Raw genomic sequence first — 18,716 nt, forward strand, 5'->3', positions numbered from 1 at the left:
AATATATATTATCCTAACTGCCATTTTGATGTTTTGGTTCTTCACGTTGGTGATTCTTGATCTCTTCCTTAGGGCTTCTTTTTTTTCCTTTCTGTTTGCAGCGTGACCGAATTACAAGTTTCAGAAAATCTACTGTAAAAAAGGAAAAGCTTCTTATCCAACATCCTCTTGATTCTCAAGTTGTGATGAATGAGTTTCCAGCTGCTCAGCCATTATATGATGAACGATCTTTGAATTTGTCCGAAAAGGAAGTACTGGATTTATTTGAAAAAATGATGGTAAGTTAGACCCCCTAATTTTGTTATAATTTTCAAGTGCATAGCACTGGGTTGGAAGTAGGGCTGTTTGTATGGACTGTGTTTATATCACATAAAGGAGAGGCCAGAAACTTGTTGATATAACAAAACTGTTTTTGAGAGTATCTGGTTTTTTGAGCTATAACACGTTTGTCTCTTCCACTATGAGCTCCTAAAAGCAGAGGCTGTCTTATTTATTTTCATTCTCTGTTATTCAGTAGTCTGTGGCACATTGGATCAGTTTTTTAACTACCTAATTTGTGTACCTAATTTGTGTTTCTCTTCTATTAAGCTAAACAGGCCTAAGTCCACTTCTCTGAAAACAATATAAGCTATCTTGTTAGGTATATGAAGTAGAGTTTAGAGGACACAGTGTTGTAAAAAAAAAAATAGAGGAGACAGAAAAATTAATTCCTCCACGTTTGTTTTATTATTAATAGTCATTCCATCTATATTTTGTAGCATGCTTCTTATATTAAATATTTCCTAGTTTGTGGTCTAGATTATTTATTAGATAATAAATATCATATTTTGATTTTTCAGCAGTTTATAGTAAGAGGAAAGATGAGGTTTCAGGCCATATTGGATTGATTTGCTTGATCAAAGAAGTGGAGATCCTGATTCAAGATTTATTCATTTCTAGTTCTATTCCACTTATCATGGTAATTTTTTTTTTTTTTGTGTGTGTGTGTGGATATCTATTCATTTTGAGTTAAGGACTAAAAGAGTTTCAAAGATCTCCAAATAAGAGGTTAAGAATACTGGAAATCTATCAATGGAACAAAATAGAAAACCTAGAGATAAATCCACACACCTATGGACACCTTATCTTTGACAAAGGAGGCAAGAATATACAACATAGAACACAGTCTCTTTAACAAGTGGTGCTGGGAAAACTAGTCAACCACTTGTAAAAGAATGAAACTAGATCACTTTCTAACACCATACACAAAAATAAACTCAAAAGGGATTAAAGATCTAAACATAAGACCAGAAACTATAAAACTCCTAGAGAAAAACATAGGCAAAACACTCTCTGACATAAATCACAGAAGGATCCTCTATGACCCTCCTCCCAGAGTAATGGGAATAAAAGCAAAAATAAACAGATGGAACCTAATTAAACTTAAAAGCTTTTGCACAACGAAGAAAACTATAAGCAAGGTGAAAAGACAGCCTTCAGAATGGGAGAAAATAATAGCAAATGAAGCAACTGACAAAGAATTAATGTCAAAAATATACAGGCAACTCCTGCAGTTCAATTCCAGAAAAATAAACAACCCAATCAAAAAATGGGCCAAAGAACTATACAGATATTTCTCCAAAGAAGACATGCAGATGGCTAACAAACACATGAAAAGAAGTTCAACATCACTCATTATCAGAGAAATGCAAACCAAAACCACAATGAGGTACCATCTCAGGCTGGTCAGAATGGCTGCTATCAAAAAGTCTACAAACAATAAATGCTGGAGAGGGTGTGGAGAAGAGGGAACCCTCTTACACTGTTGGTGGGAATGCAAACTAGTACAGCCACTATGGAGAACAGTGTGGAGATTCCTTAAAAAACTGGAAATAGAACTGCCATACAACACAGCAATCCCACTGCTGGGCATACACACTGAGGAAACCAGAATTGAAAGAGACACGTGTACCCCAATGTTCATGAAGCACTGTTTATAATAGCCAGGACATGGAAGCAACCTGGATGTCCATCAGCAGATGAATGGATAAGAAAGCAGTGGTACATATACACAATGGAGTATTACTCAGCCATTAAAAAGAATACATTTGAATCAGTTCTGATGAGGTGGATGAAACTGGAGCCTATTATACAGAGTGAAGTAAGCCAGAAAGAAAAACACCAATACAGTATACTAATGCATATATATGGAATTTGGAAAGATGGTAACGATGACCCTATATCAGCAAAAGAGACACAGATGTATAGAACATTCTTGGACTCTGTGAGAGAAGGTGAGGGTGGGATGATTTAATAGAATAGCATTGAAATCTGTATGTTATCATATGTGAAATAGATCACCAGCCCAAGTTCGATGCATGAGACAGGTTCTCAGGGATGGTGTACTGGGATTACCCTGAGGGATGGGATAGGGAGGGAAGTGGGACGGGGGCTCAGGTTGGGGAACACATATACACCCATGGCTGATTCATGTCAATGTATGGCAAAAACCACTGCAATATTTTAAAGTAATTAGCCTTTAATTAAATAAATCAATTAAAAAAAGAACACTGAAAATCTAGACCCTTCTACTCTGCCCATTATGGAGTGTCTTGTTCCTATCTCACCCCCAATCCCACTATTCATTGAAAGTTGTTGAGTAAATACAAATTCCCTTTATCTTTATACTTTTCCTTTAATGCCCTTTTTGTCTAGCCAAAGTTGACATCCAACTTTTCCCATGGCACAAGTCCTGACATATCCACTCTCTTCAAACCCTCCTGCCATGTTCCTTGAACGGTCTTTTAATAACCCTTTCTCTTTTAAGGTCTATTTATCTGCTGACTGACCTTGATGTTGATAGCACCTGGTTAGCCTTTTGACCTTTCCCTTGTTACTCATTTTGGTGATTTCTACTATTACACTGATAATCTTGCCATTGCTTTTTTGCCCTCAGTTCCTTAGTCTTCTGAACTCTGAACTCTGACCTCTGCATGTATGTATTTAGCCAGTTTTAGGCATGACAGCGCTTTGGATTGTGTCATTCTTTGGAATGATTCCACCTCTGAGACCTTTAACCCAAAATTCTTCTCAAAAGGTAAACAACCTATACTGCCTTTTCCAGGCCCTTAATTTTACAGGGCATGTTTGTGTAGTGGTTAAGAGAAACTCTGGAGTCATTCATACTTGAGTTTGAGTTCTGGCTGTGCCGTTAATCACATTACCCTGTGAAGTCATCTCAGCACTTTATTTTACATAACTCTTAACAAAACTATAATAGGGTCTACCTTATATGGTTTATTTAAGGATTAAAGGAGATGATATTCCTGGAATAATGCCTGGCATAAAGTTTTCTGTAAAAATAATTTTATAAATATTTCTTGCATTTCATTCCTTTATCAAATAAAGCCCTGTTCTTCAGTTTCCAATATTTCCTGATCACCTAGACTGCCCTTCAGTTTGCAATGGGATTGGCTTATCTTAATCACCCCAACCAACAACAATAGAAACAAACATTTTTTGACACTAATCAAACTTTTTTAATCTTTTTTTTAAAAACTCTTATTTTCACTCAGATTTCACTCAAATGATACTCCTTTAATCTGCTGATAAATTGGTTACTAATTTTTATGGAAGTAAAATAGCTATTTGAGTTAATCAGTGCCATTGCCATATTCTAGTTTACTTTAGCTCAACTGGGCCGTCTTCCAGGCCATTCGTTTTCTCTGTCATTCCTAATTGCTCTCCAAATGCCATTGGTTCTGCTTTTGCAGTGACTTTGACATCTTTTTCCACAGTTGTCCTCCAGCTGCTCTTACCCTACTTTAGACAATATCCCTCTCTGATTTTTTCTCACAGACTATGAAAATTGCCTCCTATCTGGTCTTCCTCTTGTCCTCCAGGTTTTTCCTGTTCTGATCCAGTGATGCTTTATTAATGATTCTGAAACAGGCTTCTTTTCTAAAGCTCCAAGTAGGCCCTTCTGTTTTCAGTCATCTTACACGTCCCTGCTCCGTTCCCTCCACCATGCTTCTTGATGACTATTTCACACCTTTACTTTGCTGCTCAACCCTCAGAACTCTTACCCATCTTCATGCTCTGCTGATGACCTTGGTTCTTAATTTCCTGAGTAAACTGATCAGAAGAGAACTTCCATGGACTCCCACCACCACATCTCCCTATCAACATAGATGAAGTTTTCATCTTTCAATCCTCCCATTTATGTAGAAGATCCCATTCCGTTTGACCTACTCAGGGACATTGCTCCAATCATTTTCTCCTCTGTCCTCTGCACTTCCCAGCACCTTACAAACATGCTGTCTCACTTGACAGCTCTTTCATGATCTTATGCCCCTAGCCTACTGCTGTTCACTTTTTACTCTCCTTTGAAGCAAAACACCTAATAATTTTGTTTGTATTCACTGCTTCTGATTTCTCTCATCCTACTTCTCTCCTAAACTCACTCTATCTAGCCTCTATTCCATCATTCTATCAAAATGGGTTTTATTAGTGTCGCCAAAAATCTTCGTGCTGCCTAGCCCCATGTTCAGTTCTCAGTTCTTATGTTAACCAACCTACCAGCAGTGTTTGATGCAGTTGCTTATACATCTCCCTCCCCTAACCCCCCTGGGGCATTAATTTTGTTTTTCTCCAAACTCTTTGGCTGCTGCTTTTCAGTTTTCTTTGCTGATTCCTTTTAGTGTCCTCAACTTTTAAGTGTTGGAGGGGCCCAGAGATCAGTCCTTGGAATCTTCTCTCCTCTACATCATCTTTTTTTGTTGTTATGGCAACCAGGTCTATGGCTTTACATTCCATTTGTATGCTCACAATTCTCAGATTTATCTCCAGCTTAGTCCTCATTTCTGAACTCAAGACTCTCATAATCGTATTTCATAATCAGCAACTCTCCCTGGATGGTCAGTAGACTTCTCAAAGTAACATATCCAAAAACTAAGCTGTTAATGTTCTCCTCCAGACTTGCTCCTCCTGGTGTCTTCCCCTTCTCAGTCAATGGTATATCCATCTTTTCAGTTACTTGGGCCAAACACTTTAGGATTATCCTTGATTACTCTCTCTCTGTCATATTCCACATTTAATTTTCTAGGAAACCCATAAGCTCTCCCTTCAAAGTAAGATACTTGTAAAAGCTGACCATCTCTTACCACCTTCACTGGTCCCACACGAGTTGAAGCCTCACCTAGGCTGCTACAAGAGTGGCAGAGCTATTATGATTAACAGAGTTCCTCACTTGTGTCCCTGCTTCCACCATGACCCTCTAGTGAATTCTCAAATATTACCCATTTAAAATCTGAACAACATTATGTCACTTGGGTTCTCAAATCTTTCCATAGCTTCTCAGATCTCTCCTATGGCTTCCTAATTCCCTCAGGATGGTCCTCTATGATTTGATCCCCAATTTACCTTTTTGAAGGGCTTTCCTGGTGGCTCAGGTGGTAAAGAATCTGCCTACAATGTGGGAGACCTGGGTTCGATCCCTGGGTTGAGAAGATCCCCTGGAGAAGGAAATGGCAAACCACTCCAATATTCTTGCCTGGAGAATTCCATGGACAGAGGAGCCTGGTGGGCTACAGTCCAAGGGGTTGCAAAGAGTCAGACATGGCTGAGTGACTAACATTTTCACAGTTTGACCATTTTGATATCTTCCTCTACTACCCTTTTCATTTGCTCATTTGCTTCAGTTACACGCATTCGTTTTATGTGATGATAGCCATAAACAAAAAATGATTCCTAGCAGTTTTAAATTTTTAAATTTGTGTACAGCATTTACAGTGTTTTCAAATCTTTTATAGAATTTTTGTTTTGTGGTTTGAATATTCTAATATTTCATCAAAAGTTTACCACATCCCTCTTTAAATGTGACATGTTTTTGAAAAGATTTACTTGTGGATTCATAAACGTTAAAGAAAGGTACAACTTGGTGCCACATTGTCCTAATGATAATTTTTCCTTACATGGGAATGTTGGAAGAGGAAATCAGAGAGTTGTGGTTTGCTTAAAAGTAAAAACAAAAGATCAATAAAAAATTTTTTTGAAGGGTTGTGTCTCTTTTTTGAGAGAAGTCTACTTGTATATTAAACATTATATATTTTCTTTATTATCTTTTGTTTGTAATCAGATTAAGTGAACAAGCTATTTTATGAATTATCATAGCTCACATTTACTGTGCACTTATGGGCCCAGCATGTTATTGAATGCTTTATTTGTATTATTTCAGCTGATCCTTGTGACAGTGCTGCAAAGTAGGCAACATAGTTATACTCTGTTTTTCAGATGAGGATACTAAGGCTTCAGCTCAGTTCAGTTGCCCAGTCATGTCTGACTCTTTGCGACCCCATGAACTGCAGCACGCCAGGCCTCCCTGTCTAGCACCAACTCCGGGAGTTCACCCAAACCCATGTCCATTGAGTCAGTGATGCCATCCAACCATCTCATCCTCTGGCGTCCCCTGCTCCTCCCGCCCTCAATCTTTCCCAGCAGCAAGGTCTTTTCCAATGAGTCAGCTCTTCGCATCAGGTGGCCAAATTATTAGAGTTTCAGCTTCAATATCAGTGCTTCCAGTGAACCCTCAGGACTGATCTCCTTTAGGATGGACTGGTTGGATCTCCTTGCAGTCCAAGGGACTCTCAAGAGTCTTCTCCAACACCACAGTTCAGACGCATCAATTCTTCGGCACTCAGCTTTCTTTATAGTCCAAATCTCACATCCATACATGACTACTGGGAAAACCATAGCCTTCACTAGACAGACTTTTGTTGCCCAAGTTATGTCTCTGCTTTTGAATATGCCATCTAGGTTGGTCATAACTTTCCTTCCAAGGAGTAAGCGTCTTTTAATTTCATGGCTGCAGTCACCATCTGCAGTGATTTTGGAGCCCCCAGAAATAAAGTCAGTCACTGTTTCCCCATCTATTTGCCATGAAGTGATGGGACCAGATGCCATGATCTTTATTTTCTGAATGTTGAGCTTTAAGCCAACTTTTTCACTCTCCTCTTTCACTTTCATCAAGAGGTTCTTTAGTAGTTCCTCTTCACTTTCTGCCATAAGGATGGTGTCATCTGCATATCTGAGGTTATTGATATTTCTCCCGGCAATCTTGATTCCAGCTTGTGCTTCCTCCAGCCCAGCATTTTTTCCCATTCTATTGTTTTCCTCTATTTCTTTGCATATTAAGGCTTAGGAAGAGGGTAAAGAAATTGGTTCTGTAACTTGCCTAAGTTAATAAGGGATTGAAGTGAAACTTAAATTTAAGTACACAAAAATCTAAAGCATTGGCATTTTGGTAATCTTTATCTTTAATAATGTTACATTTAAGTTAAATTTTGTACATTTTCCTTTCCACTCAGTGGAAGTAGAAGGCAACTCAGAGGTACATTGCCTCACAGATAAAATCAACTTGAGATGGAAAGTTGTCTTGTTACAAATTGTTGATTTTTATAAAGCATTACTTGTAAAGAAGGAGGCCCACAATTTAGTAATGGAAAACTGTTAAAATGCTGTTTTCAAAGTTGATTGATTTAACACTCTTAAGTCTTTCTGTTTCTAAAACCTAGAAGTCAATTTCTAGATATGAAATTTCCCTTTTTAAAAATTCTTTGTGGGTTTCCTTCCGTGAACAAATAATGTGATAGATGTTCTTACAATAATGTAATTGATGGCTATTATGACCATCTTGTCTCTCTTGATTCTCATCCTTCGTTGTGCTGTTCCTCTTACCAGGCATTTTAGACTAAAGAACTATAGATGTTTAGACCATTGGGCCCAAACACCTTGTATGTGTTTTAGGATAAGATACCTTGAGGTATGAAGCATTTAAAATAATTGCATAAAGTAGCACATTATACACAGAAATAGAGTATGAGATACTTGAGAAGAAATATGTAAAAATTGCAATAGAATTTATTATTTGGGATTTCTGGGTGATGATATATTTTGGTGAAACTTTTGGTGAAAGGCTTAAATAATGAAAGGCAACATTCAAATAAATCCTCATTACTCTGATAATTGTAATTGTTGTTCTATATGAGGATCATATCTGTCAGCAGCAGTTCTCCCCATATAGGCTTGTAGATGTAGATAATAGGGAAATATTGGGCTCAATCTGAAATTAGTATAGATTTTTTTAAAGAAAATATTAATTCTTTGATTACTGAAACTTTTATTTAACTGCTAATAGCTCGTTTCAAAAATAACGACACTTTATAGCCAAATAAAATCCTGAAACAAGTCCAATTAAGTGAAAGATCTGGACAGTTAGGTTTTACTTTACTACTGAGGTCAGTTGAGTTCAGTCACTCAGTCCTGTCTGACTCTTTGCGACCCTATGGACTGCAGCACGCCAGGCTTCCCTGTCTATCACCAGCTCCCAGAGTTTACTCAGACTCCTGTCCATCGAGTCGGTGATGCCATCCAACCATCTCATCCTCTGTCGCCCCCTTCTCCTCCTGCTTTCAATCTTTCCCAGCATCAGGGTCTTTTCCAATGAGTCAGTTCTTTGCATCAGGTGACCAAAGTATTGGAGTTTCAGCTTCACCGTCAGTCCTTCCAATGAATATTCAGGACTGAAATCCTTTAGGATGGACTGGTTGGATCTCCTTGCAGTCCAAGGGACTCTCAAGAGTCTTCTCCAACACCACAGTGCAAAAGCATCAATTCTTCAGCGCTCAGCTCTCTTTATAGTCCAGCTCTCACGTCCGTATATGACTACTGGAAAAACCATAGCTTTGAGTAGATGGACCTTTTTCAGCAAAGTAATGTATCTGCTTTTTAGTATGCTGTCTAGGTTTGTCATAGATTTTCTTCCAAGCAGCAAGAGTCTTTTAATTTCATGGCTGCAGTCACCATATGCAATGATTTTGGAGCCCAAGAAAATAAAGTCTGTCACTGTTTCCATTGTTTCCCCATTAATTTGCCAAGAAGTGACAGGACCAGAAGCCATGATCTTAGTTTTCTGAATATTGAGTTTTAAGCCAACTTTTTCACTCTCCTCTTTCATTTTTGTCAAGTGGCTCTTTAGTAGTTCTTTTTTGCTTTCTGCCATAAGGGTGGTGTCGTCTGCACATCTGAGGTTATCGATATTTCTCCCAGCAATCTTGATTCCAGCTTGTGCTTTATCCAGCCTGTCATTTTGCATGATGTACTCTGCATCTAAGTTAAATAAGCAGGGTGACAATATACAGCCTTCACGTACTTGTTTCCCAATTTGGAACCCATCTGTTGTTCCATGTCCAGTTCTAACTGTTGCTTCTTGACCTGCATTTAGACTTCTCAGGAGGAAGTTCAGGTGGTCTGGTATTCCCATCTCTTTAAGAATTTCCCACAGTTGTTATGATCCACACAGTCAAAGGTGATTACTAATGTACCATTGGGGCTTCCCAGGTGGCACTAGTGATAAAGAACCTGCCTGCGAACACAAAAATGAGAGAGACATAGGTTCAGTCCTTAGGTTGGGAAGATGTCCTGAAGAAGGGCATGGCAACCCACTCCAGTATTCTTGCCTGGGAAATCCCATGGACAGAGGACCCTGATGGGCTACAGTCCATAGGATTGCAAAGAGTCAGACAAGACTGAAGTGAGTTAGCATGCACGCACACATGTACCATTGACACTGACTTCTGTTATGCGTTGATATGCCAGGTTCTGTATTGTGGCTGCTCAAGGAAATAAGTAATAGGCAGATTTTCGGAGTAATGGTACCAATGGCTATTGCTGACAGATGTAAAGCTCCAAATTGGAAACTTTTAGATGATTGCTTATTTCATGGAGCACACACTGTTTATTAGCAGTCTTCAATAGTTTGTAAAATTCGATTTTTCACTTGAAGTGTAGTCTTTGCCTATTAATTGACAATTAGAAAGTGTTTTTTTTTAAATTAAAACTTTCAATAATGAAAAAAAAAACCACACTTGTTTTTATTTGATTTTTGTTATTACCCACATGGGGTAAATTATACTTGCTCTTTAAGATTCTTGTTCCCCTTTTCAGCCCAGTCATGTTTTCAAATCTTCCACAGTGGGTAAAGGTAGTCAGATCAAAGCAAGAATATTTCTTCCACAATTTTTTGAGTGTAACTTTAAAAGATGACTGAATTGTCATAATATTACATATCACCTTTAACCCCAAATTCAAACTTGAATGAGGTTCATATTCATCACAGAGAAGGCAATGGCACCCCACTCCAGTACTCTTGCCTGGAAAATCCCATGGATGGAGGAGCCTGGTGGGCTGCAGTCCATGGGGTCACGGAGAGTTGGACACGACTGCAGCGACTTAGCAGCAGCAGCATATTCATCGTGCTTCTCAGGTTAATCAGACATTTTGTGTTGTCTGTAATTAGGGTTGGTGAAATATCTCCTTCCTTCCATTCTAAATATAAGGAAATTTATCATGCTGTAATTGAGTAACATTCAACATGTTAAGATATCACAGCATAGCCTTTGAGCTTACTGAGAATAACTGAGCTGGTCTTTGTACATTGAGTATACCAATTAAGGATTATTAAATGTTTAATAGCGACAGCTCGTTTTTATCCAAACTGAATTAATTAGAGCAAGGAGAGAAATGCGTCTGGACACTGTCCATTTCCTTTTGAATATTATTGCCCTTTTGTGTCCAACTGTTCTTTTTTTTTTTTTTTTTTTGGCTTGGGGGATAGGGGATTTCCATTTTAAGCTTAAAAAATAAACATATAGAGATGTCTTGGAAGTTCAAGTTGGAATTTAATTTGTTTTAGCTAGCACCATGATTTATTGAGTGGATGTCCAGCTTGCATTGGTCACATTAGATTCCTATAGATATGTCTATAAGAACTGTGTTCTTATATAGGTAAATAAATAGTTTAATTGTGTACAAAAGATTTGGCTAGTGATCATTTGTGATTAATTTCTAGGCACAGTTCATTTCAATTTCAGTCATTTTTAAAAATACGTTTCATTTATTGTTTTTGGCTGTGCTGGGTCTTCATTACTGCAAGGTTTTTCTCTGGCTGTGACAAGTGGGGGCTCTTCTCTGGTTGTGGTGTGCGGGCTTCTCTTGATATGGCTCCTGGGCTCCAGAGCACAGGCTTAGAGACTGTGCACGGGCTTAGTTGCTCCAAGGTATGTGGGATCCTCCTGGATTAGGGGTTGAACCCGTGTCTCCTGCATTGGCAAGCAAATTCTTTACCACTGAGCCACCAGGGAAGCTTCTCAATTTCAGTTACTAGAGGCAATGCAAATGTGATGTTTTATACTTTGTTTCTGTTCAGCAATTTACATTACTGTATTTTGCATTTTGGCATAATTTAATGAGAGTATAGTTATATGCAATAAATCCTAAACTGTCTGTCCTGTATTCCATGTGGTAGGGCTCTTATAAAAGAATCCCAAAGCTTTTCAGCTTGTTCTCTCACTTTTGCTTTTCGTCAGTTTTGAGAGCCAATTTGACTTTGGACCCTAGGTGTTGTCTGTGACTGCTATCATGGCTTTCTTTGTCAGCCAACACCAGTCTTTGAGGAGTTGATTAGCCTGGATGAGAGCCTTTTGGTGTTCTAAGCGTGTGCATGCTTAATCGTGTCTGACCATTTGCGACCCTATGGACTGTGGCCCACCAGGCTCCTCTGTCCATGGGATTCTCCAGGCAAGAATACTGGAGTCATTTCCTCCAGCAGGGGATCTTCCCAACCCAGGGATTTAACCTGCATCTCCTGCATTGCAGGTGGATTCTTTACTGCTGAGCCACCAGGGAAGCTTGCTCTCAGCATAAGTAATTTTAATTAAAGGTCAAGTTACTGTAAAACAGTAATTGGTAGCATAGGTCTCAAAATCTATAATAGGGCATGGAAACAGTTTTCAGGAATGGCTCGATCCTTAGAAATTGTTTTCTTAGCCTACTTTCCATTTTTTATAATCATATTTCCAATATCTTTACTCCTTGTCATTGGGCTGAGAGAACACCAGCATCATATCTAGTCATTTTATTTTCCTAAACACACTCCCAAGTAAAGCATGTAAAGGAGGAGTAAAACTCACCCTGTAAATAGATCTCAAAGGGAACTAAATCTGGGTCACTTCTAAATCTTCTTCCCAAGTACAGTTCTCACCAAAGGTTCACGCTGAGGGAGTAGTAGTCTAGAAGTCCAGGAAGAGAATCTAAAGGAACTAGGTTTGCAAATTTTCACTAACTGTAGCTAATAAACTTCACAATTCATTGCTTCTGTCTGTTCTGATTTATACATAGAAATGTTCCTTAAGATGTTTTTTTTTTTTTCTGTTTGAAAAGTTCCACTAGTGGGTTTTTTTTTTCTTTTTTTGCTGTGAAGGCATTTTCACAACCATGTATTGATACGCACAGTGTGCCAGGTCATGTGCTACCTGCTGGAAGTACACACAGATTAATGCAATTCCTCCCTTGCCGCCAAAGAGCTCAGAATTTAGTCAGGGAGACAAGTAAGTAAACATAGGGTTTCCATGGTAGTAAGACAGCTGTGAATAAGCTTTTGTGAGTACTTAACCCAAGAGAAGGCAATGGCACCCCACTCCAGTACTCTTGCCTGGAAAATCCCATGGACGGAGGAGCCTGGTGGGCTGCAGTCCATGAGGTCGCTACGAGTCGGACACGACTGAGCGACTTCACTTTCCCTTTTCACTTTCATGCATTGGAGAAGGAAATGGCAACCCACTCCAGTGTTCTTGCCTGGAGAATCCCAGGGACGGGGGAGCCTGGTGGGCTGCCGTCTATGGGGTCGCACAGAGTCGGACACGACTGAAGCAACTTAGCAGCAGCAGCAGCAGCCCAGCACAAGGGCTCAGGGAGGAAACAGAAGATCTGAATATCCTGTGAGACCCAGTGTCACTTCTGAGTTTTCAGTTTTAATTTTTTGACATTAAAGTGTTCTCAGAATTTGAATGACTTAATGCATCAAGGTCCAATGCCTTCTATATGCCAGGTGCTGTTAAGCTCTGAGGAGAGAGAGCAGAGAACAACTTGAGGAAAATCCCTACTGTCTCTGGTGGCTCATATAGTAAAGAATCCGCCTGCAATGTGGGAGACCTGGGTTCAATACCTGGGTTGGGAAGATCCCCTGGAGGAGGGTATAGCAACCCACTCCAGTATTCTTGCCTGGAGAATCGCCATGGACCAAGGAGCCCAGCGGGCTACAGTTCATGGGGTTGCAAAGAGTCGGACACGACTGAGTGACTAAGCACACAATTGTGGGGAAAAATAGAAGAAAAAAAGCAAAGACAAATTTCTGTGTCATGGAGAGGTTTATTTGACAACTCTCTACTGAGTGCCAGATACTTTGTTAGATGCAGGGGAACATAAAAATGACAAAGACACTATCCCAGCTTCTGGGGTTTTAGTTTGTAAGAGTTTTACACTTTTTATATAGATTTTTACAATAGATTTTATACTTTTAAATGGTTGCAGAAAATCAAAAGAAGACTGTTTCAGGGCACATGAAAAATTGTGAAATTCAGTGTTCGTAAACACGATTTTGTTGTTTACATATTGTTGGTGGCTCCTTTTGCACTGTGGAGTTGGGTAGTTGTGACAAAGTCCATGTGACCTGCCAAGCCTAAAACATTTACTGTCTAGCCCTTTACAGAAAAAGTGTCAATGTCTGGACTAGTGTAGTAGTCTCTAGACTTTCTGATTTCCTAGCCTGTTAGAAAAATATATATATTTGAGCAAGTAACCTGAACATGTTTTAACTTAAAGAAAATATATATACCCACGTGTATGTACTAGTACTTTGTATAAAGTACGGACATAGAAAGGATAAGAAAGTGCAAAGAACAAGATTTGTAGGTGATTTTAAATGAGTTTATTTATTAATGGTATAAAAGTCTTTGCTGTGATGATTAATAACATTTTAGTGAGAGCAGTGTCATTGTGTCATTATTTTTTATGTCTTGTTAAAAAAAGACTACTTACAAGGTTTAGTTCCAAGTCCATTTTATTTTGATACTTGATTTGATGTCTCTTATAGTTGAAACATAAATCTGACAATACATAGGTCTAAGTGGAACAAGAACATTGTTAGTTACACTTATTAAATCATAGTATTAACTTTGCTCATTCCAATCCATGAATCAAGCTAAGGTTTTCTGCTGAACCACGGCTAGTAAATTTCCATCTCCCTTAATGATAGTCAGTTGTTGTTGAAACTTATCTGAAGTGTTGCATTTTTATATTTGCAAATAGATGGGTTCTAAATGGGTTTTGAAAAACGGGCTTCACTAGATGTCATCAGGGACATGGGCCCTTTGCATTCTTCCTTCCATATGCTTAATGTATAGACCCTCGTCCCCGTGTTTATCTAATCATATCTGCTGCAGACGTTGCGCCTGATGCCTGGAAGAATGAGGAAGAGGTGAGTCATGAAAAGATGAAGGAGACCTACCTGCCAGTTGGGTGTGCCAGTGTGTGGCTTTTTCAGTGAGGTTCATTTGAAGCAGTTACTTTCTCATGAGCTGTTAAACTGTTAAGGGATTGCTTGTCCTTTTGTGAATGAAAAATGCCCATCGTGTGAAAGTTCAGAAGTTTTAAAAATCTTGGTCTTGAGATAGCCAGAAATCTCTCTGTAAGATACATGTTATCATTCTCACTATCTCGTCTTAAAATATTGTAAATATTCTGCTGTATTTTAAATATCTTGCTTTTATTAATTAAAAAAACCCTAATTCTAATGTATTTTGGTTTCAACTTCTTGCAGTGGTTTGGATTTTATATGTGGGGCAAACTTCCCTACTCAGGAATGCTTCTCACTTATAGTTTTTTCATAAAACATCCTTTTATTAAATAAATCATTTATTTTGGCAATATGTTTTCTGAGATTGTTCCACTAGTGACTCAAAGAAATGTAGTTTTTATACTTTATTATTGAAACAATCTAGTAAATAATATAAGCTGAGTTGTTTAAAAGGAAAAACAGCTGTATTTTCATTCAACTGCATGATGAACCTCCCACACTGAATAATTTTTCTAATACTTGCTCTAGCATATTTTCAGCAGTGATTTCTATATGTCTTCTGACAGTATTGGCTGACAACGCGCTTTAGTTTACTACCATGTTGTTTTGCATATATTATCTCAGCTTCTTATACCAAGTGTTCCTCCAATGTCATGGGACCTTTTGTCTTTTGCTATTAAAGAAAGAAAACAAAGGAGAGGCTTCTAAATGTGCATCATTAAGCTTACAAAATTTCACTAAGTATTGGATTGCATATCACATGATTCTAGTTATTGCTGAGAAAATTGAAAAAGCTTCTTTCACGCTCTAGATGTTTGAATTTTAAATGGTCTGCAAGTTTGAGGTAGCTTTAGGGCATGGCAACCCACTCCAGTATTCTTGCCTGAAGAATCCCCATGGACAGAGGAACCTGGCAGGCTACAGACCATGGGCTCACAAAGAGTTGGACACAACGGAACAACTAAGCACAACACAGCACTCACTATCACTAGCTATACTTTAAGGTATGATGTGCACATAAAGTGAGAGTCATCAATGATAGTTGATAATTTCAGATTGTTACATTAGTAACTTTTAATCTTGTGGGACCAGCTTCTTATTAGCCTTATATTTTTGTTATTTTTAATATACGATATGACTGAGGAAAGGCTCGGACTTCCGTGTAGGAAATACAACAATCTCGTATTTTCTTGTTGCCCTGTACTTGCATTGTTGGTACGATCCTATTATCCTCAATATGTTGTCTTTGCAGGAATCTTTTAAAGGTACTTTTCTATTTTGTTGTTGTTTTGAGGACTGACTTAGGTAAAACTAGGTCAAAGAGCCTGTAAGTTCACTTAACCAAATACTTGTAACTGCAAATACATTGCAGTACACTGACAGCAAGAAAAACACCCCCATAACTCCTATACCATTTGGAGCTGTGGCTCCAGTGAGGGATTCAGTATTATTCTCACGTTAAATATTAAAGTTTATTTTCTTGTATTTCGGTTAAACATCAATATTTCACAAGCCACAGTTGATGCTTTAAGTAATATTTGAACTCTGGAAACCACTGGTTGAATGTTGAACTCAGGATTAAGGATTATGGGAGAGTGAATTTGTGTTTCCCAATTGCTAGATAGACATTCTAAATTTACCTTCTTGATGGTGAAAAGGTATATGTAGATGTTCATAGTTATTTCCTCCAATAAGACCTGAAACCAGAAATAGCTGAAGACTTTTTGTGCGGTACTCAGTTCAGTTCAGTTCAGTCGCTCAGTCGTGTCTGACTCTTTGCGACCCCATGAATCACAGCACACCAGGCCTCCCTGTCCATCACCATCTCCCGGAGTTCACTCAGACTCACGTCCATCGAGTCGGTGATGCCATCCAGCCATCTCATCCTCTGTTGTCCCCTTCTCCTCCTGCCCCCAATCCCTCCCAGCATCAAAGTCTTTTCCAATGAGTCAACTCTTCACATGAGGTGGCCAAAGTACTGGAGCTTCAGCCTTAGCATCATTCCTTCCAAAGAAATCCCAGGGCTGGTCTCCTTCAGAATGGACTGGTTGGATCTCCTTGCAGTCCAAGGGACTCTCAAGAGTCTTCTCCAACACCACAGTTCAAAAGCATCAATTCTTCGGCCCTCAGCTTTCTTCACAGTCCAACTCTCACATCCATACATTCATTTAATTTCATACCCCCCGCCCCCGCCCCGCCCAGCCCCTGGCTTTTGGCTCTGCACTATTTGTAGAGATAATGTATTTGATGATAATTTTTTTTCCCTTTAACTTTGTTTTCCATACAGACTTCTATATGTTATGTAGCTACAGTCTATAAAAGTAAACTTAACTGTATCATTTGAAGACATGATGTGGTTAATTAATACCAGGTACAATTGGCTTATTAGCTACTTATGTGGAATATCCCTGATGCTGTTATTGGGATTTTAAAAAGAAATGTTCTATCCTTTCTAGTTCACAGAAGTTAGCCTGTGAAGTTAGTTCACAGGAGTTACATGTAGAACATATCTTTATATGAACATTTCTTTAGAAAAGAACAAAGAAATAAAGTTGCTGTATAACATAGGGAGCTCAACTTGGTGCTCTGTGGCATCCTAGAAGGGTGGGATGAGGTGGGAAGTGGTAGGGAGGTTCAAGAGTGAGGGAACATATATATACCTATGACTGATTCATGTTTATGTATGACAGAAACCAATACAATAGTGTAAAGCAATTATCCTCCAATTAAAAATAAATAAATTCCATGTTGATGTTTGACAGAAAACAAGGAAATTCTGTAATTATCCTTTGATTCAAAAATAAATTTTAAAAAATTGAAAAAAACCTTAATATCTTATTTTAACAACAAACATTACCAAATAAGCAGATGGATAAATGAATAAAAAATAAAGAAATAAATGTTGTAAAAATCCATTAATTTATAATCTTAAAATAATCAAAGATATCTATAATTGCTGTTCATGCTAGGGTATTTTTTGGTAATAGGGTATCATTGGCTTATTCTCTTCAGGGGTACAGACCCCCTTAAAATAGAAATTAAAGAAGACTTGAGTGACTTCCCTGGTGGTCCAGTGGTTAAGACTCTGCACTCCCAGTGCAAATGACCTGGGTTTGATTCCTGGTCAGGGAACTAGATCCTGCATGCCACAACTAAGAACCCACACACAGCAACAAAGATCATGTGTCCTACAGCTAAAACCTGGCATACATAGCCAAATAAATTAAAAAAAATTTTTTTTGAATACTTACTATTGAGAAGCAGAAAGAAGAGGGCAAGCATTTGATGGTGAAGTCAAGTTCAGATTTAAAAACAGCAAGTGGAAAATCCAGTCTTAAACTGGGATCAATACATGTTGCAGAAACAGAAACAGTTACTTTATACAAAGTACATAGATATTTATAGCAACTTTATAGAAAGAAGGAGCATGTATTCTTATAGGGAGGGAAGAGATGTAAAAACATATATGATTGACATTTGCCTCTCATAAAGCAAGTGAGAGAAACAGTGGAAGTTTATGAAAATAGAAGATGATGCTAGAAGATGAGAAAGTTAAAAAAAGTATATTGTCACCTATTTAAAGATTTATGGGAGGTGAGAGGGAGGAGAGAATGAGAATGAATGGGAGTACAAATGAATGAATAGGCAGCTGGTTGAACTTTCAGCCTTGTTGTTTGACTCTATTCTTATATGGTTTCTCAGTAATAGCTGTAAGAATACAATGTGTGTTTGCTGAAGGAATGAAGGGGGTTGTCTGTAATGGGAAAATTGCATCATAGCTTAACTGGTAGGAGAATAATTGATTTAGTGTTTCTAAATATGGCTTGATGCTAATACAGTACAAATATTATAAGTGGTCAGTTACTTAATCTTTTTTTTTTTAATTGCAAAATACTACAATTATTCTCGTGTTGTGGAAGTAGTCAACTAAAATTTCAATGCAGTAAAAGCTTGCTTTTGTGTTCTGTGTACTATAAGAACTCAGTCTGTTTCACATTACTGTATATAATACAGGTAACCAACAAAGACCTACTGTATGGTACAGGAAAACATACTCAGTGTCTTGTAATAAAGTATAATGGGAAAGAATCTGAAAAGTGTGTGTGTGTATATATACATATATATTTATAAAACTAATCACTTTATTGTATGCCTGAAACTAATATGACAGTGTAAATCAACTATATTTCAATAAAAATTAAAAAAAACTCAGTGTGTTTAGTATAGTTTCATATTCAGTTATGTTGTTCAGAATTAGTATTGAATT

At 38.1% G+C, this 18,716-nt stretch overlaps 1 protein-coding gene across 1 annotated transcript in view; it reads left to right on the forward strand.

The window, feature by feature from the left end:
* DIAPH2 (diaphanous related formin 2) overlaps window positions 1-18,716 on the forward strand; it is a 791,835-nt gene that overhangs the window by 61,624 nt on the left and 711,495 nt on the right. Inside the window, exon 3 of the mRNA XM_052663405.1 lies at window positions 102-278. Within this exon, the coding sequence (XP_052519365.1) occupies window positions 102-278 (177 nt within the window). The remainder of the gene's footprint in view (window positions 1-101; window positions 279-18,716) is intronic.

Source organism: Budorcas taxicolor, chromosome X (assembly GCF_023091745.1).
Source record: "Budorcas taxicolor isolate Tak-1 chromosome X, Takin1.1, whole genome shotgun sequence".
Classification (NCBI taxonomy): domain Eukaryota; kingdom Metazoa; phylum Chordata; class Mammalia; order Artiodactyla; family Bovidae; genus Budorcas; species Budorcas taxicolor.